The sequence below is a fragment of the Schistocerca americana genome, chromosome 3 (genome assembly GCF_021461395.2).
Source record: "Schistocerca americana isolate TAMUIC-IGC-003095 chromosome 3, iqSchAmer2.1, whole genome shotgun sequence".
Taxonomy (NCBI): domain Eukaryota; kingdom Metazoa; phylum Arthropoda; class Insecta; order Orthoptera; family Acrididae; genus Schistocerca; species Schistocerca americana.
This window is the reverse complement of record NC_060121.1, coordinates 425512320-425539449: the sequence shown is the minus strand read 5'-3', so window position 1 is coordinate 425539449 and position 27130 is coordinate 425512320. Positions and strand designations below refer to the sequence as shown.

Genomic DNA, 27130 nt, shown 5'->3' with positions numbered 1-27130 from the left:
CACCTACACAGTATACAATAGTCTCCACCAGGGTCAGGAATGTAAATGCTACTTAAGTCTTTACTTTCTTCCTTTCTGTTAAATATTCCACTTCTTATTAGCCAGTATTGTGCATCTCTGGATTGTAGCATGCCTTCCAGAAGGCAGTAGTTCACATAATACAAGGGCTGTTCATAAAGTAGGGAACGTTTTGGCATTAAAAAAGAAAACTAAGTATAAGAAATACATTTTATTATATACATCTGAAAGAGCAACTGACATACTACTTTTCCACGTAGGCACCAAACACATTGAGACACTTATCATAACGGTGGACAAGCTTTGAAAGACCTTCATCGTAAAATTCTGCCACCTGAGACTTCAGCCAGTGAGTCACGCTCGCCTGGAGTTCAGCATCGTCATGAAAGCGCTGTGTTGCAAGCCAGTTCTTCATCCTGGGAAACAAGTGGAAGTCGCTTGGTTCAAGATTGGGGCTGTAGAGTGGATGAGGGAAAATTTCCCATTTAAAAAAGTTAAGGAGTTCTTTAGTGCAGTTTCCCATGTAAGGTCGGGCACAGTCGCGCAGAAACAAAATTTCGAACATCAGCTTTCCTCGGCATTTGTTTTGAACTGCTATTCTAAGGCTGTGCAAAGTTTGACAGTACCGGGCAGAATTTATAGTAGCTCCACATTTGAGAAAATCAATAAGAAGCACAGCTTGCCTGTCCCAAAACATTGTCACCATCAACTTCCTTGCTGACAAGGTTTGCAAACATTTTCTTGGTTTTGGGGGGACCTTGTGTGCCCCCACTCCATGGACTGTAATTTTGTCTCATAATTGACGTGTTTCGCCCAAGTCCCATCACCAGTTACGATTCGATCCAGTAATGAATTTTCGATCCAGTAATGAATCACCATGTTTGTGGTAGACCTCCAAAAATGTCAATGTTTCCCCCATTCGCTGTTCTTTTTTGGAGCTCTTTAAGCATTTTGGGCACCCGTTGTGCACAAAATTTGTGGTAGCCTAGCTTTTGAGTGACAATTTCAAACAAAAAAGTCCGTGAAGCTTGTGGAAAAGAAAGCAAAAGTTCCGTTATTGTGAAGCGATGGTTTTCATGAATCGTTTCATCAACTTTAGTGAGTAGATCGTCAGTCACAATGTCGGGCGTCCACTCTTCTCTTCATCATGAATGTTGGTTCGGCCATTTTTAAACCGAATGCACCATTTCCGTACGGAAGTTGTTTCCGTACACTTGGCACAGTTCACGATAAATTTCTATAGGTTTCAGGTTTTTTGCCCACAAAAACTGTATCACAGACCACACCTCACAACTGGTGGGATTCTCGATTGCAGCTCACATTTAAATTCGAATGTCGAAAAAACTAGACATGCAGAGATGTTCCCACTGTCACGGATGGATGCCGACTGAGCTGCTGAGCATGCACACTTCAAAATATACCTGATCAGCAGCGCCTAGTGGCGTCAGACAGAAATGTTCCCTACTTCCTGAATAGCCCTCGCATATTACGACATACATGTTCTCAGGTCAGAGCTTTTTTTTTTTTCATATTCATTGATGTTCACACACTTATTGCCATAAAAATAAACCAATTACATACATAACTATCTCCACTAGTAAGCTTCTTTCTTGACATGTAGTGAAATCAAAATTCAATTTCTCATTCACATATTAATTATGAAAAAAAATATGTTTTATCCTGGGCTTATGAGCATCATACATTTTAGTATATTCACTAGGACATATAAATTCTCTCCTAAAGGCTCCGTTCAACTGACAAATCATCTTAAAATTGTTCTGGTGTTTGGAATCCCATTCTAATTCTTCCACAACTTTTGAAACTCCCTCTGGTGATCTGCAGTATCACTTGAAAAATTGGTGGCAGTGCTAGTACACTCAACCTGCTCTTTGTACTGTTTGTTCAGCTAGCTCCTGCAGATGCTCCTCCAAACTAATCAAAGTGCTTGGAATACTAATTACTTCACCAAATTCTTTGTTTTGTTCTAATGCCTCTACCCGGCCTCGCGTATTTGAGATTTGATTATGTATACTTCCGAATTCGTGGGTCAACAATTCCTTTATTGGTTGGATCTTGTTGTTTACCTGTTTAAAACTGTTCTTGAACTTCATTCATGAAGTCACGTTGTTTAATTATCTCTGTAACTCCTGTCTTTATTCCCTACCCTTGTGTTTTTAAACTTGAGAAGTTCGTGTTAAAGTTTTTTAATTCCTCCCTTTTAGCCTTAATGAGAGCTATTAATTCCTTTCTCTTCCTAGTACAACCTGTGTGCAACATTAAGAATAATAAGTATATCCTCATTTTTAAAACACTGTCAATAGATTCTGACCTAACTACTCAAAGCCAGTGAAATGTTTCTTTTCAACTATTCACAGAATGAACAACTAATAATAATAATAATAATAATAATAATAATAATAATAAAAGAAATCAGGTCAGTGCTGTTTACAGCTCACCTAATCATCCATGCTACAGCTAACTGCATGAGGATGCTTATGCGTCTTGCATGGTCTAGGTAGTAATGGGCTGATTGGCTGTTGCACTGTGAAGTGGAGCTGTGCTGTTGACTTACTGGCCAGCCACCGCAGGGATGCTGTAGCAGATTGCTGCTGCAGCTGTAATCTAGAATCACAACTTGGAATTCGTTGTACCACTCATGAAATTCTTCTTCACTCATGTGCCAAAGGTTACTTAAGCACGTGAATATCTTTCACTATTGACCTCATTCCTATGGTCAACGAACATCCTCTGCCTGACTCTTTATTATAATGAACTCTTCTGCTGTCGTAACCAAACTTAACTTCTTTGTTTTTAAACATTCAAATTAGTTCAGGCAACGTCACGGCATGTGACCGGTTGTATTTCCTCAGTTATTGGGTTGCTTTGGACAGTGTCATATCTTCTTCCATTGTTTTAGTCAAAATTCTTCAAAATTCTTTTTATTATTATTATTATTATTATTATTAAAGCTCTCTTCTTTTAGCACTTCTGATTTACATCTTGCACTAGGATGCCAAATGAAGTGTGATGGATGTGGTTTAGCTATGGCGGTTCCACTCCATGCACTAGACTGTGATGAGACACTTCACCGTTTGTAGTGGGTGGATGCTGAAAGAGCGCTAAAATCTGTTCAGATAGTCACTTTTGCAGAACCTCTTCTGTATTATAAGCCTAACGTTTCCACCGCACAACGTCATTTACAGCTGAGGGTGAAACAAGTCTCTGAACTGCTAGCTCAACATAGATTGCAACGTGTATTCTTGTTCTTTATTTGACATTACAGAATGACAGTTTCCATATATTCTTCAATTGTTCTGGCACATGCTTTATTGTCCGCAGCCTTTGCTCCATGACTTTCAAGGCACCGCAAAGCCATGACACTAAATCATAAGTGGCTCTCCGTAGCAGGTTTAGACATGCACCAGCTGTTGTACTTTCTCAATTTTCTGAACTAATTTTTTTTTTTTTTTCCAATCTGCACATATGGAAAACCAGAGCACACACAGTGGGATGTTCCACACTTAACACTACCTATACAATTATTCCAGTTTCTATGAACATCTTTCATCAGCCTGAGTGGTTAGAAGTGGAATATGTTAGTCTATAGAATAAACATGCTACTCCATATCAGCTGGCCACATGCATGCCCCTGCAGTTCGAGCACTGTGGCAATATCATCTTTTTCCACCTACCTTTTTGTGAGGTGTGGGGTCCTGCACATTCCCCACAAAGAGGGTTCCTGTTGAAGTACTTGGCCACATGGTTACACTGCTAGTATGTGAAATATTGAGAAGAGATGTCGAATTCTGGTGGCATCAGCCCGACCAATATTTCCACGAGTTCCATCAGGCCGAATATGTTGATATTCTCGTGCCAGTGCAGTTCCACAAATAGCCCCACTGTCACCCACTTTTGATTGGACTTCCATCACCTATGGTACAGCAGACTTTATCGTTGAGGCACACAAGCCTCTCACCAACGGCAAGGTCCATGGTTCATGGGGAGGATGAAGGGGGGGGGGGGATTCTTAGATATAATCAACATAAAGTATGCCTTGTTGGTCTCAAACTGATGCAGGCAGGCGAAGTTGCAGCAAAGTTTTATGTATCGTGACCATACACTTGTTCTCAAAGATAATGAAAGCCTTGTTGATAATGTTTGATTGGAGCTTAATTTCCAGTATCAGACTTTCCCTATGGACTTCGGCAGGTATGTCCTCACCTGGGGCTTACTTATATTTCTCCCATAGAGACTTTGGATTTGCTGCACTGCTTGTTTTTGGTAGTACAGCAATTGCTCTGAAAGGGAGACCAGCTTGACTTCTAGCAATAAGCCATCCCAGTGCTATTCTCCTTCCAATAAACCAAACTCCTGATAGGCCTCTCTAAATGCTAGGCATACTTTGCCTTTAACTTGGTCCTGGTCCTCAAACTGAGTTTAGAAACATCTGAAGGGTGTAATATTTGGCATTACTGGAAAGAACTGTTACACTCAGACCAAGGCATCACTTGTGTCTGCATCACGTTTGGGAAATTTCTCACATTTTGTGCAGACAAGTATTGCCCATTCTGATTGTACACTTCCTAAGTACAATGATCAACTAACGTACCATGAAATTTTTAGAACATTTAGGATTAGGGTTTTGGAGAAAATAATTTCTAAATAACCAAAAAATTTCAGATTCTTTCATCTTTATGTACACACATTTTGACAGTTTAAGAATTTCTTGCATTAATGTCATAGCTGACAGTTAGGAGTCCTTCCACTGTATCATTTCTCAAGACAGTTAACATCCTGTGACTATTCATATTTTCAAAATGTAATTTTGAAATTTGTAGAAAGTTACAGTTTATTTAAAAAAAAAAAAAAAAAAAAAAAGCTCAATAGTGCATATGTATTAATCATGTCTCACCCATAGTATTACGAACAAACTATTTATTGGAAATAAATTCAGATCTCTCTCATGTTTGGTTTTTTTATTACAATTTTTCCTTTTGTTATGACATTTTCACAAATATTCTCATTTATAGAGGTCTGTAGCATTTTAACAAATCATCAGCAAATCAAAATATTGTTGTTGTGGAGGAGTATCATGTGGAACTTCAACATATTTTCAACTTTATGAGTCAGTGCATGTATTGAAGAAGGAACTTACCCACATGTTCATAATTTTAGACAAGAAGTGAGAAATTATACTCTATGTAGTGGAGGAGTTTACAGTTCATTTTACTCATTGTGATTCCATGAACATGTGAAATCACTGTATTGAGTAATATGCTGTAAGCAAGCATTACTGTTCTCTGAACAGCTGACCACATGTGGGTTTTCTGTGGTGTGCTTAAAGCAAAATAGAAAAATGCTAGATCAGTTCTTGTAACAGTCCTTGGTCAAAAGCTGCCTCCCTTCTCTAGCTGAGCCATCTGTAATGACCCTTACATCAGTTTGATGTTAAATCCTGATCTTGTTCCTTTCCATTAACATACATAAACCTTTGATTTCTGTCAAAGTTGTAAATATTTGATAATTGATTGTACTCACATTTTTTTAAGTATTTCCCAGGGGTCAAGTTTTTTTTCCCCCCATTTACTGTTATAGTATTTGTGTAGCCAGGGCCAGTTTAAAGCCCAAGTGACACGAGCTGCCACTTTGGATGCCCTAAGCTGAGAGAGGCACCAAAGGTGCCAAAACAGTAAGATTTCTATGCTGGATGTATCAAAATTAGTAGCAGTCACTTGGGGTTGCCAAGCTGATTGTGGCACCCAAGTGCATGATTTGTGTACAGTGCATACCACAATTTCTAGTGAAAACTCACATAGACAAAAGCATACATGGGAGTGTCTCTTGGGTGAAAAAATTTTCTCGAACTGGTCCCGTGTTTAGCATTTGTATGACAGTTTGATGGCTTGTACTTAATACAGTTTATGTAACAGTGTGACATGATATCTACCACAGTATTGAAAGATGTGATAGCGTAATACAATTTTTTGGTTCTGTTTATGATTCTAAATTTATTTTATTATGGAAGTCAGCACCCCCCCCCCCTCCCCCCCATGAACCATGGACCTTGCCGTTGGTGGGGAGGCTTGCGTGCCTCAGCGATACAGATAGCCGTACCTTAGGTGCAACCACAACGGAGGGGTATCTATTGAGAGGCCAGACAAACGTGTGGTTCCTGAAGAGGGGCAGCAGCCTTTTCAGTAGTTGCAAGGGCAACAGTCTGGATGATTGACTGATCTGCTGGTACTGCGAACAGCTGAAAGCAAGGGGAAACTACGGCCGTAATTTTTCCCGAGGTGATGCAGCTTTACTGTATGATTAAATGATGATGGCGTCCTCTTGGGTAAAATATTCCGGAGGTAAAATAGTCCCCCATTCTGATCTCGGGGTGGGGACGTCGTTATCAGGAGAAAGAAAACTGGCGTTCTACGGATCGGAGCGTGGAATGTCAGATCCCTTAATCGGGCAGGTAGGTTAGAAAATTTAAAAAGGGAAATGGATAGGTTGAAGTTACATATAGTGGGAATTAGTGGAGTTCGGTGGCAAGAGGAACAAGACTTCTGGTCAGGTGACTACTGGGTTATAAATACAAAATCAAATAGGGGTAATGCAGGAGTAGGTTTAATAATGAATAGGAAAATAGGAATGCGGGTAAGCTACTACAAACAGCATAGTGAACGCATTATTGTGGCCAAGATAGGTACGAAGCCCACACCTACTACAGTAGTACAAGTTTATATGCCAACTAGCTCTGCAGATGACGAAGAAATTGAAGAAATGTATGATGAAATAAAAGAAATTATTCAGTTTGTGAAGGGAGATGAAAATTTAATAGTCATGGGTGACTGGAATTCGAGTGTAGGAAAAGGGAGAGAAGGAAAAATAGTAGGTGAATATGGATTGGGGCTAAGAAATGAAAGAGGAAGCCACCTGGTAGAATTTTGCACAGAGCACAACATAATCATAACTAACACTTGGTTTAAGAATCATGAAAGAAGGTTGTATACATGGAAGAACCCTGGAGATACTAAAAGGTATCAGATAGATTATATAATGGTAAGACAGAGATTTAGGAACCAGGTTTTAAATTGTAAGACATTTCCAGGGGCAGATGTGGACTCTGACCACAATCTATTGGTTATGACCTGTAGATTAAAACTGAAGAAACTGCAAAAAGGTGGGAATTTAAGGAGATGGAACCTGGATAAACTGAAAGAACCAGAGGTTGTACAGAGTTTCAGGGAGAGCATAAGGGAACAATTGACAGGAATGGGGGAAAGAAATACAGTAGAAGAAGAATGGGTAGCTTTGAGGGACGAAGTAGCGAAGGCAGCAGAGGACCAAGTAGGTAAAAAGACGAGGGCTAGTAAAAATCCTTGGGTAACAGAAGAAATATTGAATTTAATTGATGAAAGGAGAAAATACAAAAACGCAGTAAATGAAGCAGTCAAAAAGGAATACAAACGTCTCAAAAATGAGATCGACAGGAAGTGCAAAATGGCTAAGCAGGGATGGCTAGAGGACAAATGTAAGGATGTAGAGACCTATCTCACTAGGGGTAAGATAGATACTGCCTACAGGAAAATTAAAGAGACCTTTGGAGATAAGAGAACGACTTGTATGAATATCAAGAGCTCAGATGGAAACCCAGTTCTAAGCAAAGAAGGGAAAGCAAAAAGGTGGAAGGAGTATATAGAGGGTCTATACAAGGGCGATGTACTTGAGGACAATATTATGGAAATGGAAGAGGATGTAGATGAAGATGAAATGGGAGATATGATACTGCGTGAAGAGTTTGACAGAGCACTGAAAGACCTGAGTCGAAACAAGGCCCCGGGAGTAGACAACATTCCATTAGAACTACTGACAGCCTTGGGAGAGCCAGTCATGACAAAACTCTACCATCTGGTGAGCAAGATGTATGAAACAGGCGAAATACCCTCAGACTTCAAGAAGAATATAATAATTCCAATCCCAAAGAAAGCAGGTGTTGACAGATGTGAAAATTACCGAACTATCAGTTTAATAAGTCACAGCTGCAAAATACTAACACGAATTCTTTACAGACGAATGGAAAAACTAGTAGAAGCCAACCTCGGGGAAGATCAGTTTGGATTCCGTAGAAACACTGGAACACGTGAGGCAATACTGACCTTACGACTTATCTTAGAAGAAAGATTAAGAAAAGGCAAACCTACGTTTCTAGCATTTGTAGACTTAGAGAAAGCTTTTGACAATGTTGACTGGAACACTCTCTTTCAAATTCTAAAGGTGGCAGGGGTAAAATACAGGGAGTGAAAGGCTATTTACAATTTGTACAGAAACCAGACGGCAGTTATAAGAGTCGAGGGACATGAAAGGGAAGCAGTGGTTGGGAAGGGAGTAAGACAGGGTTGTAGCCTCTCCCCCATGTTGTTCAATCTGTATATTGAGCAAGCAGTAAAGGAAACAAAAGAAAAATTCGGAGTAGGTATTAAAATTCAGGGAGAAGAAATAAAAACTTTGAGGTTCGCCGATGACATTGTAATTCTGTCAGAGACAGCAAAGGACTTGGAAGAGCAGTTGAATGGAATGGACAGTGTCTTGAAAGGAGGATATAAGATGAACATCAACAAAAGCAAAACAAGGATAATGGAATGTAGTCTAATTAAGTCGGGTGATGCTGAGGGAATTAGATTAGGAAATGAGGCACTTAAAGTAGTAAAGGAGTTTTGCTATTTGGGGACCAAAATAACTGATGATGGTCGAAGTAGAGAGGATATAAAATGTAGGCTGGCAATGGCAAGGAAAGCGTTTCTGAAGAAGAGAAATTTGTTAACATCCAGTATTGATATAAGTGTCAGGAAGTCATTTCTCAGAGTATTCGTATGGAGTGTAGCCATGTATGGAAGTGAAACATGGACGATAAATAGTTTGGACAAGAAGAGAATAGAAGCTTTTGAAATGTGGTGCTACAGAAGAATGCTGAAGATTAGATGGGTAGATCACATAACTAATGAGGAAGTATTGAATAGGATTGGGGAGAAGAGAAGTTTGTGGCACAACTTGACCAGAAGAAGGGATCGGTTGGTAGGACATGCTCTGAGGCATCAAGGGATCACCAATTTAGTATTGGAGGGCAGCGTGGAGGGTAAAAATCGTAGAGGGAGACCAAGAGATGAATACACTAAGCAGATTCAGAAGGATGTAGGTTGCAGTAGGTACTGGGAGATGAAAAAGCTTGCACAGGATAGAGTAGCATGGAAAGCTGCATCAAGCCAGTCTCAGGACTGAAGACCACAACAACAACAACAACAGGGAAGTCAGCTAGAAATAAGAATTTTTAATAATCCTGCATGCAGATTTTCTGTTTGTCCACGACGAGAGTGAGACAGAAATTACTTAACACTATTCCCACTGCACATGAGTGGGTTTGGGACAGATTAATTTTAAGCCAATGTGTTCAAAGTGTAATTATTGATGGCCACTGAGAGGGTGGTGACTGTGTGAGAAGCTCATTGGTTTTAAGGAGAACACAAGGAGTTCAGGCATATGCCATTCCTGGGAGGTAGTTGGGGTTAGGACCAGCCAGGTAATGGCAATCTAACAGATCTGTAGAGCTCCCTCAGGACTCACTGGTAAGAAAGAGGTAGCTAATTGTGGGTATGGACATTAGGGTGGCAGTGAATCTGCTGTTTTCTTGCTGGGATCAAGTAGTTTAAATGGAATCCAGCAGGTTCACTCAACCATACTTTTGTCGATATCCTGGAGCGGTCGACAAGTAGTATCTGTGTTCATCGCAGAAGAGCTTGTGGACAACCAGCACCCTCCATCGGCACAACACATTGGACTTCTATGAACTAGAGGCTAAGTAAAGTGTCATCGTGCTCCACTGTTGCCCCTCATTGCTAGCACTTCTCTCTTGCACTTATCACAACTTTATAGCATCTTCATTAATTAAATTTTTATAACTTGTAATTGGTGCTTGATAGCTTGTGAACTTTACTCTTTCTTCTCAGTTTCAGTGTTTAATATTCAGTTTGTATTGCTTTTGTAAATGTTGTTGCAGTTAAGAAATTGAATTTGAGCTCTTTCCCTTGTTGTGATTGTAATACTGCCCTAACTGCTCATTTACAATCCCATGATTTGTTACTTTAAGTAATGTTCAAAATCACTTCTTGATTCATACCTGCAACTAGGACTGAGCCAGATGCTTCTGAGGCCTTATGATATGGTGTCACCTTCTTTGGGTTTCGCTTGTTAGTGGGATCGGTGGGCAGCAAAGGATAAATGTTGAGTAAACTCCAAGAATGACTTATATTTCTTAATGTCTATAAGTTTTCATCAGTCTTTCCAGTTTCATTGTCATTAACAGTTTTTTCTGACTAACATATTTATATTTTATCTATTAAATATTTGTGCGGAAGATCTGTCTTCAGTCTCAGTGAAATTAATTTCACAAATGTTCCCAATCAAAAGATCTGTCAATAAAAGTAGACTTTCCAGGCAGTTCTTGAGCAACAACATAGGAAAGACTTTAATATTGTGAAAGTTTTTGATTCCACGAACACTAAAGATGTGTGTCTATATCTCTTTGTTTTTTTCATTTTATACATATGTGACTAAATCTGTGCTTTGCAGCCTGATCCTATGGTGTGTGATATGGGAACACTAGTTAGCTCCAAAACAAAGCTGGATCCAGAAATAGGAGCTGTAATTGTAGGATTTGATGAACAGATCAGCTATCCCAAAATACTAAAAGCAGGCTCATATCTCAAAAATCCAGACTGTCTTTTTCTAGCTACAAATACAGATCAGCAATTTCCTTCAAAAAGCAATATAGTAATACCAGGTTGGTCTCTCATATCTTATAACTAAAAAAAATATATTATGCTTGACATTACTCAATTTCTCGTCTCGCAAGTGTTCAAATGAATTCTATATTTTGTGATTTTCAGCATAACTTATTAGAATATCATTAAGTTCTGTGACAGTTTAAACAATATTTTACTAAAGATTAAGATTGCTTTAGAAACTCTTAAAAATAAATCATCAATATTTCTTACCCACGTATCAGTGAAGTAATGTTACTGCTAACTGTCATTTACTACTTGCTTGTATCATGGACTAGTTACTGTACCCTGTGTTCCCCTTGCTTTTTAGTGCATTCAGCATTCTTAATAAATACTTTTCGCTCTTTCCTCCTTATGTAACAATAGATCTTCATTCATTCCTTAAGAGGCTTTGTAAAATGATCATCTCCATCCAAAAATTAAACTATCTCTTGTTATTGATGTTGCAATCATTTGTTCATGTTTCAGTTTTTCCACCCCAATATTACTTTTCTGCTCCTTACTCTTGAATGAGCAGAATTGATTTGGTTTAATTGTATGTGGGCTATTTGAATGATATATTGTATTGAAGTGGCGTGAGTCAGTTTATCTATTGTGTAACATAACTTAATGCTTGTTATGGAATTTTGCTGTGTTACCTGTGAGGCATTTTATGCCATTAGGTAAGTGAGCAAAGATTTTTCAGAATAACATATTTCCCAGTATCTGAGATTCAATTATTCCATTTTTCTTCTCTTATTTTAGCTGTAGCGATCACTGTTTGTTTTCATTTGTGATGGATTGTTCATAACAAATTGTATGAGACATTACATACAGATATATTCCAGTTAAAATACCTAACTAGTTAAACATAGCTCTTAGTGATCTTGAGCAAGCACCATAAATTATTTTTATTGGGAATGAAAGCTTCCTTTCTTGAAGATGAATTATACTAAATTATAACTCCATAGCACATCATAGTTGGACCTGGTGGTCTAATGGTAAAGCACGTGCCTGGAAAATAAGAAATTTGGGATTGAATCCCGGTCAGTCCATGGATTTTTCAGTGTGTGTCTTTTTTTAAACTAACCATCACCCCTCAATGATATGAGGATCCACCAAAAATGACATATATTATATGGTTTGGATTCCACTTCAAAGTGTAGATTACCTTTCACAGTTGGATAATTGGGGTAGTTAAGGGACACACAAGTTGCTGAAGTGGTGTCCAACTCAAACAATTGCACTAGACCATTGAGCCACATGTATATTATTAATTATTATAACTGAAAAAAATAAGCAAAGCGTGTTAACTGTTCTCTTAGACTTTAATTATGTGTGTTCTGAAAATGGTAGAAATAAATTGTTTAAGAAGCTCCAGGATATACATTTCACAAATTTAAATTCTTAAGAACTTGTATATCTAAGAAGTTGACACTAAAAGTGCAGAAAGGGTCAAAATGATCCCTCCTTCATTTCTGTTCTGGATACTGTACTATACAATATTGTTTTGTGATAAATACACTAAAAATGAATTGTCAGCTACACTGAATAACACAACAACATGGCACCAATGCTTAGTTAAGTTTCAATGAAAAATTAAAATTAGTTGACACCTGTTTACCAATAAGTTTGATGTTTGAAATGTAAAAAATAATACAGGTTCACCCAATTCGTTCCCAGTAACCCAGAGAAGAGTTGTGTCAGTTTCTGAATTGTTGTTGAGATAGAGGCTAAGTGTGTATGAAGTGATTCCCATACCTCAGTAAGAACACGGATCCTGGAATTCACCCTGTAGGAGAGGAAATTCTCCTACACCAGATAGAGCCTTGTCTAAACCAAGGAAGAAATGTGATGATAGACAACTTCTTTATGTCTCGTCATCCAGCTAACAAGATACAGGAGAAGGAAGACAGTAAACCAGGTCTGTTAAAAGACCTCTGAAGAACTCTGATGAGGTGAAGAAGTGCAGCACCAAAATATATTTCACCAGTGTCCTGTCACTGATGGGCAACAGGGACTGCACCTTGCCTGTACATCATGGAAAGAAAACAAAAGTTTTATTCTTCTAAGCACTTTGCATCATGAAGTGAAAGCAAACAAAGAAGTTGTTACTGTGTGTGACAGGGCAAAGTAAAGATTTAATGATCGATCAAATGACATCTTGGATGAGGTAAGCGGCACAGTTACAGAGCTTTTGGTAGAAAGGAAATACTTCAAGGAAGAAACATTGTGGGAGCACAGCTGGCAGAACATGAAGTTGGGGCACAAAAGCTGAGAAAGAAGTGCCATATAGGTCTCTGCAGAAACAGTACCATCAGTGACCTCTATAAAAGTATAGAAAATGTGCACATAGAATAGGAATCTTGTGTGCAAAATGTGATTAGCAACAAAGTGCTGTAAAGCTAAAAGATGACTACAAAGAGAAAAAACCGCTCCAAAATATATTTTGTACTATTAACCAAAAAAAAATTACGTTAAAAATCTGTAATTTGTAAAATTTCAAATATAATACTAAGCTGAATAGTGGATAAAGTGTAGTAAGGGAACATATAAACATATTGTAATATAATATCACTGACACCAACAAAATAAAATTGAATAATATATTCATTCTTGTAACAGCTTTATTTACATTATTTGCTAGTCACTCTATTGCTGTATGTCAATTGAGATCTATAGAAATAGCTATTTCCGCTTCTTTTATGTATGGGAACCACTGTTTTCATAATTTGGCAGATTTATTTGATTTTAAATTTGTGACCAGAGGCTCCTCCTTTCTGTACAATTGTTGCTTAGCCTACGGAAGAAAAGTTATGTGCCTCATCAGTTTATAAATTATGTAAATTTGGTTCTATATGTCCTCAGGAATGAAAGAGGAAGCCGCCTGGTAGAATTTTGCACAGAGCATAACTTAATCATAGCTAACACTTGGTTCAAGAATCATGAAAGAAGGTTGTATACCTGGAAGAATCCTGGAGATACGAAAAGGTATCAGATAGATTACATAATGGTAAGACAGAGATTTAGGAACCAGGTTTTAAATTGTAAGACATTTCCAGGGGCAGAAGTGGATTCTGACCACAATCTATTGGTTATGAACTGCAGATTGAAACTGAAGAAACTGCAAAAAGGCGGGAATTTAAGGAGATGGGACTTGGATAAACTGAAAGAACCAGAGGTTGTAGAGAGTTTCAGGGAGAGCATAAGGGAACAATTGACAGGAATGGGGGAAAGAAATACAGTAGAAGAAGAATGGGTCGTTCTGAGGGATGAAGTAGTGAAGGCAGCAGAGGATCAAGTAGGTAAAAAGACGAGGGCTAATAGAAATCCTTGGGTAACAGAAGAAATATTGAATTTAATTGATGAAAGGAGAAAATATAAAAATGCAGTAAATGAAGCAGGCAAAAAGGAATACAAACGTCTCAAAAATGAGATTAACAGGAAGTGCAAAATGGCTAAGCAGGGATGGCTAGAGTACAAATGTAAGGATGTAGAGGCTTGTCTCACTAGGGGTAAGGTAGATACTGCCTACAGGAAAATTAAAGAGGCCTTTGGAGAGAAGAGAACCACTTGTATGAATATCAAGAGCTCAGATGGCAACCCAGTTCTAAGCAAAGAAAGGAAGGCAGAAAGGTGGAAGGAGTATATAGAGGGTTTATACAAGGGCGATGTACTTGAGGACAATATTATGGAAATGGAAGAGGATGTAGATGAAGATGAAATGGGAGATAAGATACTGCGTGAAGAGTTTGACAGAGCACTGAAAGACCTGAGTCGAAACAAGGCCCCGGGAGTAGATGAATGGAAAAACTGGTAGAAGCGGACCTCGGGGAGGATCAGTTTGGATTCCGTAGAAATGTTGGAACACGTGAGGCAATACTAACCTTACGACTTATCTTAGAAGAAAGATTAAGAAAAGGCAAACCTACGTTTCTAGCATTTGTAGACTTAGAGAAAGCTTTTGACAATGTTAACTGGAATACTCTTTCAAATTCTGAAGGTGGCAGGGGTAAAATACAGGGAGCGAAAGGCTATTTACAATTTGTACAGAAACCAGATGGCAGTTATAAGAGTCGAGGGGCATGAAAGGGAAGCAGTGGTTGGGAAAGGAGTGAGACAGGGTTGTAGCCTCTCCCCGATGTTATTCAATCTGTATATTGAGCAAGCAGTAAAGGAAACAAAAGAAAAATTCGGAGTAGGTATTAAAATTCATGGAGAAGAAGTAAAAACTTTGAGGTTTGCCGATGACATTGTAATTCTGTCAGAGACAGCAAAGGACTTGGAAGAGCAGTTGAACGGAATGGACCGTGTCTTGAAAGGAGGATATAAGAGCAACAGGATTCTTCCAGGTATACAACCTTCTTTCATGATTCTTGAACCAAGTGTTAGCTATGATTAAGTTATGCTCTGTGCAAAATTCTACAAGGCGGCTTCCTCTTTCATTTCTTCCTCCCAATCCATATTCACCTACTGTGTTTCCTTCTCTCCCTCTTCCTACTGACGAATCCCAGTCTCCCATGACTATTAAATTTTCGTCTCCCGTCACTACCTGAATAATTTCTTTTATCTCGTCATACATTTCATCAATTTCTTCATCATCTGCAGAGCTGGTTGGCATATAAACTTGTACTACTGTAGTAGGCATGGGCTTTGTGTCTATCTTGGCCACAATAATGCGTTCACTATGCTATTTGTAGTAGCTAACCCGCACTCCTATTTTTTTATTCATTATTAAACCTACTCCTGCATTACCCTTATTTGATTTTGTATTTATAACCCTGTAATCACCGACCAAAAGTCTTGTTCCTCCTGCCACCGAAATTCACTAATTCCCACTATATCTAACTTTAACCTATCCATTTCCCTTTTTAAATTTTCTAACCTACCTGCCCGATTAAGGGATCTGACATTCCACGCTCTGATCCGTAGAATGCCAGTTTTCTTTCTCCTGATTACGACGTCCTCTTGAGTAGTCCCCGCCCGGAGATCCGAATGGGGGACTATTTTACCTCCGGAATATTTTACCCAAGAGGACGCCATCATCATTTAATCATACAGTAAAGCTGCATGTCCTCGGGAAAAATTACGGCTGTAGTTTCCCCTTGCTTTCAGACATTCGCAGTACCAGCACAGCAAGGCCGTTTTGGTTAATGTTACAAGGCCAGATCAGGCAATCATCCAGACTGTTGCCCCTGCAACTACTGAAAAGGCTGCTGCCCCTCTTCAGGAACCACATGTTTGTCTGGCCTCTCAACAGATACCCCTCCGTTGTGGTTGCACCTACGGTACGGCCATCTGTATCGCTGAGGCACGCAAGCCTCCCCACCAACGGCAAGGTCCATGGTTCATGGGGGATGTTGTCCTAATGAACTACTAAATGTGTGCAATTTTTAAAATAAATCTATGATCCGAATGTTGTGGGCTCCCCTCGCAAGTCAACATTCTTTCACTGAGACAGTAGTGTGAACTACCATCTTGGTGAAACAAATGCACTTACTTACATCCGAAAAAGGCATATATAGGTTAATGAAGGAGCTAGAGGCCTTTGCAATTGGACATAAAGGTGCTCCACCATTTCAAAACATCTTCAACAAGCAGCAAAGCCATAACTTGGATTGCATCCCTAATGTGTGCAAAATGTCCATGATTTGAAAGTAGATTATTGTACAAGACAAACAATATTTTGGTTGCATGTTAAAGCTCATGGTCCTATTACAGTAGTCTGAATGTCCCCCTACTTGCTCAGATTTTCATTATAATATAAGAAGTCTTCACAACTGCCACCAGCGGGAATTTGAAGACCTTCATTTTGGTCAAGTGTATTGTCACCAGAAAAGATTTGTTGTAAAGTGTCATCAGTGACAACATGGTTGGATCTGCCTATTGCATGGGCAGAATTATGTACTTTGTTTTACAAGAAAATGCAGGAAGAAGTTGCTCTTCGCAAAGGTTAAATGATGTGCCAGGTCAACAGTGCCCATTGCACTATGCTCTCACAGAGAAATTTTGAATGGTGTTGTGGTCCCAATATTTGATGCAGGGAAGAAATTGTGTCTGATTGTACAACCTCTTGGCTAGGTTGCAACATATGAAGTTGGACAAATATAAGGAGCATTCAAAAAGAAATGAGCCGGAGACATAACTACAGAAACCAGTACTATGACACAAGGCTGTGAATGGCTGTCTCATAAAGTTCGTGAGGCTGCGATGTTAACCAGTTCTGCACGTACAGCTGGACGTCATCATCCGTATGAGTGCAGGAAAGGTTATGCTGATGTTCTTCTTTAACCCACATGGCCCCCTTCTGATTCACTTCCGCAGCATGGGACAACACTGAATGCCCAGCATTACTCACAAACATTGACCACCCCTTTGTCAAGCGATTCAATCAGAACTTCCAGGCAATCTCACCCATGGGGTCATTCTGCTTCACGACGATGCAAAGTCTCATATGGCCAACACAGTCGTGGCACTCCTGCATAAATTCAAATTGGAGGTTCTCAGCCACCCTCCACACAGTCCGGACCTCTCTCCCTGTGATTACGCCATTTTTGGTCCCCTTAAAAAGGCTCGGAGGGGCAAACGATTCATCTCGGATGACAACGTCCAGCTGTACATGCAGAAGTGGTTAACATCGCAGCCTCGGGAATTTTATGAGACAGCCATTCACTGCCTTGTATCAAGTGTCTCAATAGCCAGGGTCAATACTTCCAACATACAGGTAATGGTTTCTGTAATTATGCCTCCTGCTTGTTTCTTTTTGAATGCCCCTTATAAATTTCAAGTACTTTGTCATGGTCACGAAGGAAGTTCCAAAGATTGTTTGACAGTATGAGTACAGTTCATTGTGTCTACAAGAGCTGTACTTTCTGGAGGAAAGATCCTAGTATACCTTTAACCATGCAAGTGGTAGGAGATGTAAATCATATTACTATCTTTGATGTACTTAACAGTAAATATGTGCTTTCTAAGTCCACTCAGTGGTGTAGTGTTTGTGTGTGTTGATTGGAGCAGGGGTAAGTTTATACGTTCTGAGTTTATTTATGGATGTGTGTTGCTGATACCAGTCTTCTGCTGTGCTTTCTTTATAAGTTGCGTAAAATGCTCAATGCTTAAAGGTTTCAGATGCTTATTTAAAAGGAGCAGGGTTCCAATCATTGTCTGGTGAAATTGGTTCAGTTCTTCTGGGGTTTCTCTAAAATATTAAATTTAAATATTTTTGCTGGTTTTCCCCTCAATGCTTTAGAACTGAGCTAGTGCCTTACTTGTATTCTTTCTATGCACGATATATTAAATATCAGTTCAGCTCATTTCGTGGTTTCCTTGTTCACTTTGTTGTTTCAGTTGCAGCATTTACAGTATATCATCGCAGTTCTAGCAGATATTTTGTTATGGTAGTGTAACTGAGTTGGACAAAAGAACTGTTTTATAAGTATTAAGAAAAAAAAAAAACCTGCATCCCTTATTAAAAGTGGCTGTAATTCGTAGGTGCTGGCTGTATAGTAGCAGCAGTAGAATGCTGCGCAGGACGTAAACCAAAAGTCATTGGAAAGCCTGGAGACTACATCAGAGATTATCTTATCAAGAAGCACAACATAAATCCTCAAAGAACGCTAATGATTGGTGACAGGTAAGTGCTTCTTAACGAAACTCCCTGTATCTGTCATTAGTTCTAAAGGAGGCAGAGGTTTGTTTAGTTGATATAACACACTCTCTGAGTAAAGTGTGTGGACACTTGTATGTAATGTAAAATTGACAAGATGTCATGAGAGGCAGACCCACCAATATAAAAGGAGGTGGAGTATATTGTGTTGTCAGTAGAGAACCAGTAACAGCAGAATGGTTGGTCAGGAGAGCTAAGTGACTTCAGACGTCAACTAGACATTGGGTATCACCTGAGTAACAGATCCATCAGGGACATTAAAATCATATGAAATCAGCAGAAGGAATTCCAAAGTGTTACCAGGAGTCCAGCTGAACACTGGGGAGCTCCTCATAAGTCACACCTTTCTGTAGTCTATGCTAAGCACTGCTTGATATGGTGCACAGATAGATGCCACTGGACAGTGGATGACTGGAAACAAGTGATTTGTGTTTGGGTGATGCTTGGAAAACCCCATCATGTTTAGTGCCAATAAAGACGTAGCTACAAGGTTGTGTTACAATATGGGGGGTGTTTTCCATGGCTAGGGTGTATACCCCTTATTGTGTTTAAGAAAATCCTAAATATAGGAGCATTGTGTGCTGCATATAGTTAAGGAACAGTTCACAGATAACTGTTTGTATCGGCATGACAGTGCACCCTATCAAGAAGCAGCAGATCTGTGAGACAGTGGTTTGTGGACGGTCACATTCATTAAATGGACTGGCATGCCCAAGATCTCAATCTGAACTCAGTGAAACTTTTTTGGGGGTGAGTTAGAATTTTGACATCACTTTGGATTCCAGTGTCTAACATCACTAGCTACCTTCTCTGGTTACAGCTCTTTAGGAAGGATGGACTGCCATTTCTCCACAGACATTCAGACACCTTATTGAAAGTGTCTCCAACAGAGTTTAAGCCATCATAAAGGCAAAGAGTGGACACACCCCATATTAATGTCCACTAATAGGTGTCCAGATACTTTTAATCACATAGTGAATGGTTATGAATTTTGATGAAAGTGTTATGGATTTTTTCCACAGTATCACAAGAAAAACCCAGTTTTTGCACCCTGTAATCATTAAGATTCAGCTGTACAGAAGTAGACCACTGTAGAGAAAATGGATGTCAGAGGGTGGCAGTTTGGCAACATTGTAATCACATCCACAAAATGTATCATTGTTCAATGCTGTGTTGATTTGTTGGCCTGTAATTGAAGTGGACAGGGTTTTGCATCAGAATACTCAAATTCACAAGTTTGATTCCAGCTCTAGGTGTAGCTTTTTCTATTTGTTAAAATAATGCACTACATTTCATTAATTTTGAAGTAAAATTGAATTTCATGGATTGTTTTAACAAGTTAACTAAACACTTCAGTTCCTCCAAGTGGGAAAACAGTGACAAACATGCCTACAAACTTCCAAAATATGTTTTATTCCAGCATAACAACCTCATACATTGTTGTTTCAATGTGTTTTCAGTAATTAGATATAGCAACACATAAAAAGTAGCAGAAAAATAATATGGGGTAAGTAACAGTTTCTAACAACACAGATGATTTATTGTCAGTACGCAGAGAGTGAAGAACAAGTTTCTGTCTGAATGTGGCCATGGGTTTCAACAGTGTCATCGTGTATATTTGGAGCACTATTTTTTTTCTTCGTTCCCCAAAGTAAAAACCTCAATTGATATGGCATCAAGAAACCATTTTGGGCACATAATAATGCCACAATGACCTGTCTGTCCCTCTATAAAATTAATTTATTATTAATTTTTCTAATACAAGCTGGAGAGAGAGAGAGAGAGACTAGTATCGACACCTGTTCAACAATATTTACAGCTTCAGTGGAAAAGAGAAAAAGAGTTTTGTGACCTGCCTTGACATTTGTATTAGAAAATTTTTTCAAATATTGCACTGCAAATCCTTGAAAATATTATATCACTGAACTTTATCCAACAGGTTTTGAAAGTCATTAAAAATTATGTATCATTCCAAGGAAAAAAAAAAAAAAAAAAAAAAAACAACATTTATTCCAATATTCCCAAACCTAGAAATATTGCTGATGTTCCCAATACTGCACTGCTTACTCCTTCATGTGCTGTCATTTTCCTAAAACTTCGTTTTGATAGTGTCTTCTTATTTAGGGCACTTTAAGACAACAGCTGGACGATCAGTAAAAGAAATAAATAGCAAAGTAAAATTTTCTTGGGATGCTTATGGAAAACTAAATAGGTTTTTCAAAATAAAGCTTCCTATCTTCCTAAAAAAGAAAGCTTACAATTAGTTTATATTACCAGTTCTGACTTTAACAGTGGCATGATGTGGACATTTGGTGCAAAAGCTGAGGACTGCTCAGTGGTGTCGATATTGAGTAGGTGGGATGTAACTTCATGCCAGGCATATTGAGCATGCTGCTTATTGTCAGCAGCTTGTTATAGCTTTATTGCTGCCACCACAGGGACAGGGGAATGTCATGATGAGTTTTGAGTGTCATACTGCTGATGAACTTGTAATACACTATGTCACTATCCTTTTCAATTTGTGTTTAATCTCATCCTCCAACATCAGCACTACAAGAACTGGTTACATGGCTTGAGGATGGCATGCAGGTCAACACTCTACTTGACAGCCACAAAATACACATTGCTAGTCCTTGAAATTGCAATACCACAAAGGATAACGGTTAACAAAATTGCACTTATATACACAGACTTTCAGAAGATGACTGTGCCCCTTTAGACATTGTCATATTGTCTGTGTGGATACTTGTGTTGCAGTAAACATGTCAATTTCCTGACTCAAGGTCCTTGACGTGGATGTATAGTCATGCACAGCCAAGCAAATATGTCTGTCGTCTTGAATGCCAGTTGTGTGGGCCATTGATGTCCTGCATGTGAGCAGCAATATTGTGAAATGATAAAGCACCATATCTACAGGCCACAATCCTACTGCTGTTAAATTCCAGTGTATGCCAGTAAAAGTTTCTTCGTACCTGAGGCAAAACTTAATCTTATCGAAAGCAATCCACACTCTAATCCAAATTATGAATGAGAAACCCACTGTTTACTTTCCTTGTACCAGGCATCCCCCCTAAGAGTTGCGAGGCATATTTTCTCTGATATTTTGGCACATATTTACAATTTAGTGTTTGCAGTGTGTAGTTAGTCAGCTCAAACAAATGTGATTCATCACATCATTCAAACAACACCCAATGTGAGTGGGAAGCATCTATTTGTTTCCTGTTACAAACAAAATTATTTTTAAAGTGCAATTTTACAGGCCCATTTATTAGAGGAGTCCCATATTTGTTTTATCAGTGTATATTAACAGGGGGACTAAAATGTAGAGAATAACCAGTACTACATCAGTGACTGAACAGCGCTGTTGCGTGGTTGTAGCAGTCAGGACGTTACTGTCATTGGAGGAGTACTGGTTATTTGTCATGTTCTACTGCCCCTGATAATACATACCAATAAAGCAGGTGTCATATTAGACTCATTTGGGACTGCTGTATCGAATGGTCATTTGAAATTCCACTTTCAAAGTAATTTCATTTGCAACAGGAAACAAACTGATGCTTTCTGTCAACACTGGGTGTTGCATGAAAGACATGATGAGAAGTATTTGTATGGGCTAAGTCCAGTTACACATTGCAAATATCTGTCCAAACATGAGAGAAAATGTGTTCGAGAACTCATAGGAGGGACACCTTGTAAATTGAATGTTGATGACTTTACTTCTACCCACTTTCTGCGTTAGTGCTCAGATGTAAAACATTTGCATACTCAATATATAGTTCACTTATGCAGTTTCACATTTGTTGCATGCCATCTTCATGGGGTTGCAGTTTTAATGTCTGGTAATGTATTTGGATGATTTTGTAGCTTTTTTTTGTGACGACGGTCAGGTCAACATGACGTGATGAGCTAACCGTTCTGATGACTTTTGACTTCAATCAGACACACACACATTCTTGTTATTTATTGGAAGATTGAGGCAGTATACTTTATTCTACCCCAAGAAAATGTGATTCTCCCATCATGTATTTGCCAATTTCTGCACAACAACATTGTTGTCCCATTGACATTGCAAATCAGTGGTCATCATATTTTTGAGACACTGTGGGAAGGCATAGCCTTCACTTACATAGAGCCTAGAAGTAAAAGACTTTATAAGTCTTCTGCTATAATTTTGAATGGCTACATAACACCGTTATTCCTCTTTAGGCACGAAACCTGTAATACTGTTAGTATTCATGTGGTAAACAGCAAGGTAGACTGGCTCAAAAGTTACTCTGCCATTGCCAAAATTACTGGCAGAACTTGATGCAATGCTGCTCACTACTATCAGGCTACCAATTCAGTCATTTGATGGGTGACTGCATGAAGTGATTCAGCCATTATTCTGAATTGGCTCCAAAGTGACCTGAACCACCAGAAAAACTTTGCCGCAATAGAATAAGAGAAATCACAGACAACAGATCATTATGTCTGTGGATCTACTTTTGCAAGAAAACTAGAATCACTTACTGTATTGTAGCATTTTGCTCCATGGTAAATCAATCTTCTTGGCCCTTAGCTTAGAAAGATCATACCTATGCAACACTTCCAAGGACTCGAAAAGTGCATCACCAAATACTACACCTACAGCATAAAATTTACCATTTTTTTACTGAACTTTCTACATTTTGTTGAAAGTATGAAACATAAGAATAGAATTAGCATCATTCTAACAGGTAACTGACTGTTGGAATCTTAACTACTAATACAAAGCTCACACATTTTAGCGCTCACATGCTACAGTTTACAGGTATATGTCAACTTTGCTAGCATTTTGTAGGCTAGCTTCCTTCATTGTAAACTACTTTCATTCCTATGATTTTTGCCTGGAAATAAAGACAAATGACAGTCTTTCTTCAGTTATGCATCTATCCATATTAATTTGTTAAAAAATACGTAATTTGTAACTGTAATAATCTAAAGGGACAAAGCGTGTTTCTTTCTTGGTAATTATGTGAACTTCTTAATATCACCTTGTTTGCGGGTAGAAGGAAGTCTGTGTCATACGAAGTGTGAGGCATTTGACTGTAAAATTCATCTTTTTGTATCTAATAGTTTTGTGCCTTATAGTTTTGTTTAATAAATCATAGTATAGTAATGAATTGGTAAAATATTAACACAAAAAAGCAGGATTATATGAGCAATGGAATTAAGCCTACATCAAGGCTGACAAAGTGATGTGCCTTGAAAGTTGGGTCAGAATGTATCCTAGCTCAACGTTGAGATGACACTCTCATTAATTAATGTAGGAGTAATGAAAGTCAAATACTCTCAACTTTTAGAATTAAGAATAACAGTCCTGATAGGAATTCAAAATTTGATGTGAACCCCAGTTGTCATTTAGTCTGAAAGCAAGTTACCTAATTAAATCATGAGTGGCCCTATGGCACTTTACAAACATATTGCTCCACTACATGTGTTGCCATCTGTGATAAATATTTTTTGCTCCAGTGTGTGTGTCATCATCTGCGATAAAATACTTCACTTTATGTTTAAAAAACACCACAATTTCGGGACATGTAAAATTGTAAATCATCATAGACTATCTTCGAAGCTGCACAGGGAAACTATTTAATTGTGTGGGTTCTTGTAGTACTCGTTAATGCTTATGAAGTAAAGCTTATGAAGTAAACTTGTTGGTGTGTAATGATATCATTATCATTAATGTGAAAGGAGAGAGAGCTATTATTTCTTTATGTTGTTTAGATTATACAAAAAATGTATCATTGTAAACATTATTTGAGTTATGAAACCTGTTACAGAGGAAACACAGACATTCTTCTTGGAACACGCTGTGGCTTCAAAACTTTAATGGTACTCACAGGAGTGTCATCCCTAGTGGACATTGAGCAATGGGAGAAGTCTGATGACAAAGAAATTTTGGGCTGTGTTCCCAATTATTATGTAAACACGCTGGCTGATGTTGTGCCTCTATTACCAAAGTAGGCAATATGTTCAGTTATTAATTTAAAAAAATATTATTATCAATAAATTAACGTTAAAGCAATATTAGCATTATTTTCTTTTCCAAGTATTGTTTCCCTTACCCATTTAGCACAGATGACATTCTGCAAGTAAATGAGTAACTAATGTGAATTGTGCTAGACAGATAATGCAGCAAATAATGTAGAATAAGAGCTCATGTAAGTAAGGTGCAAGAGCATTCATCTCGGAGTACTCAGCAAGCAGATTCCCACTATATCTGATTCCACATGTGGCCGCTGGTAGCAAATAAAAGCTGTCCATGTTGAATCAAAGCTGTCTGTTGTGTTGTTGTCACCACCAGTGACGTCAGTGCCATATTCTAGTTGGCAGGCAGCCAAAACCTTGACCCCTTTTGTGTATGTATATATCACGGTAAGAATAATGTCATGTTGAATTAACTTGACTATTGCTATTAGCATCAATCACTTGCTCACCTTTTATGACCCCACACTCCACTACCGCTCATCCTAAATGAGATCTCTTATAAAATGTTGTCAGGTATGGGGTCCTCAGTGCTCCTTTACAAATCACTACTTCTGAAGAGGGAAGAAAATGTACAGTCTTCCAAGAGGTATAGCAGTTGTCAGTACTATTTGCAGAAGTCCGTGTATGACATCCAAATGTTGAACTAGCACAGAGGTGATGCAAACATCTTTCAAAAGTATTTTAATGAACTGAAGAATGCAGCAGCTTCGGAATCCTGGAGAGCAACTCAGACAAAATAGATGTGGGAAATCTGCAAATCCAAGATGATGCACTCTATTTCATCATGCGTGATGCCACTTGCAGTCATTGCAACTACCTACAATGAACTTAAACAGTCGCTTGCACAACAGTACATTGTTTTACAGGGAGAAATTCCACAGCATGTGTATTTTGGATAGAGACTCCACTGAGCATTTTGCAGATTGCATTAGAAGAGTTATTACTAACTTTTTCTCATCCACACAGTAAGGCAGAGTTATTTGAAGGTAGGCAAAAAAATTACATACATTTCTCAATGGGCTGCAGGTTGAATTGGGCCAGGCAGTTAGACTGATACATTACAAGACCTTTGAAGAAGCAATACAAATGATAGTTTGATTTATTGAAGAGCTGTGGAGATTTCAAATCAATTACAACCCGGATTGTAATTTGTTCAGAGTTTACTCGGGAACCAGCTATCATGAGAACATGCAACTAAGAAAAACTTCTTGTAGGAGAGGGTCAATGTTTCTCCTGTGGAATGGAAGGACTCAGTGTGAAACTGTTAGAGCAACATAAGGACAAGAGCAGCGAGCTTTGAGAGGAGTATGTTAAAATGACAGGGGATGGAAGAGCCACCACTACTTATGCCCCCAAGAAGCTATAGTTACTGTGAGTTCTCCTGTTGACAGTTTCAAAGGTATGCTCATTAACATGATTTACCATGGGCAACATATATGTTTCCTAATCGACACAGGTGATCAGATTTCTTGGATGTGGGTTCCATGTAGTCTTGGAAGAAAGCTAATGGCAGTTATGCTGTACAATTAAAGGGTTAAATGACATCCAGGTACATAGTTATGGAGAAGTTATGATTGATTTCGTGATAGACCAAGATGAATACGGTGAAGAAATATGGATGACAGGAACAAAGAAAAAAAAACTATGAAGGTATGTTTGGGTTAGATTTCCTGGCAGCTAAACACACTCATATCAGTTCAGCAAAAAAGAGAAATCCAATTTAGTGATAATTTATGGCTGCAATAGACACTAAAGATCAGGCTCAAAGGAACAATAGTGCAACTGAGGTAATGCGCAAACCAAGTAGCAATGGAGTTATGCTGTTCCAAGTTGATGTTCGTTTGACAGTGTGAACACTAAAAACTCTGTATGTTGACATAAATATGCCAAAGTGCAGCAGAAGTAATTTGTTAACAGAGCCATCACCAAACAGTGACTTGCTAGACCATAGACACTGCTATATAGCAATAATGCTACTGTCGGTACAGGAGGGCCAAGTGGGGATGTTTATGATTGAAACTTCATGAAAAGGCCTCACCACTATGAAAAATGCCTTTGTTTTAATGATTGCCACCCCAGCTCACGTATCATATCTGTGACACACTCTCCTGTATTTCGAGGTAATATAAAACGAGCGTCCTACACTGGAATTTTTCGATGTCCTCTGTTAATCCTATGTGGTAAGGATCAAGTTTTGTGCCAATAAAACACATTATTCGGTTTGCCTTCACAATGTTATCTATGTCATTGTTCCAATTAATGTTGTTTGTAATTGTAATTCCCAGGTATTTATTTGAATTGATGGCATTTAGATTTGTGTGATTTATTGTGTAACCAAAATGTAACAGATTCCTTTTGGTACTCATGTGGATGACCTCACACTTTTCATTATTTAGAATCAATTACCAATTTTTACACCATAAAGATATTAAATCTGAAACATTTTGCAATTGGTTTTGATCTTCCGATAACTTTACCAGACAGCAAATGACAGCATCACCTGCAAACAATATAAGATAGCCACTCTGATTCTCTCTTAAATCATTTATGTAGCTTAGGAACAGCAGAGGGCCTCTCACACTTCCTTGGGAAATGCCAGATATCACTTATGTTTACTCATAGTGATCTT

At 38.5% G+C, this 27130-nt stretch overlaps 1 protein-coding gene across 1 annotated transcript in view; it reads left to right on the top strand.

Moving 5' to 3' along the window:
* LOC124607425 (glycerol-3-phosphate phosphatase) overlaps nucleotides 1-24538 on the top strand; it is a 39343-nt gene extending 14805 nt beyond the window's left edge. Inside the window, exons 4-6 of the mRNA XM_047139752.1 lie at nucleotides 10636-10846; nucleotides 18318-18459; nucleotides 24294-24538. Of these exons, the coding sequence (XP_046995708.1) occupies nucleotides 10636-10846; nucleotides 18318-18459; nucleotides 24294-24477 (537 nt within the window). The 3' untranslated portion in view covers nucleotides 24478-24538. The remainder of the gene's footprint in view (nucleotides 1-10635; nucleotides 10847-18317; nucleotides 18460-24293) is intronic.
* Nucleotides 24539-27130: the final 2592 nt, after the last annotated feature.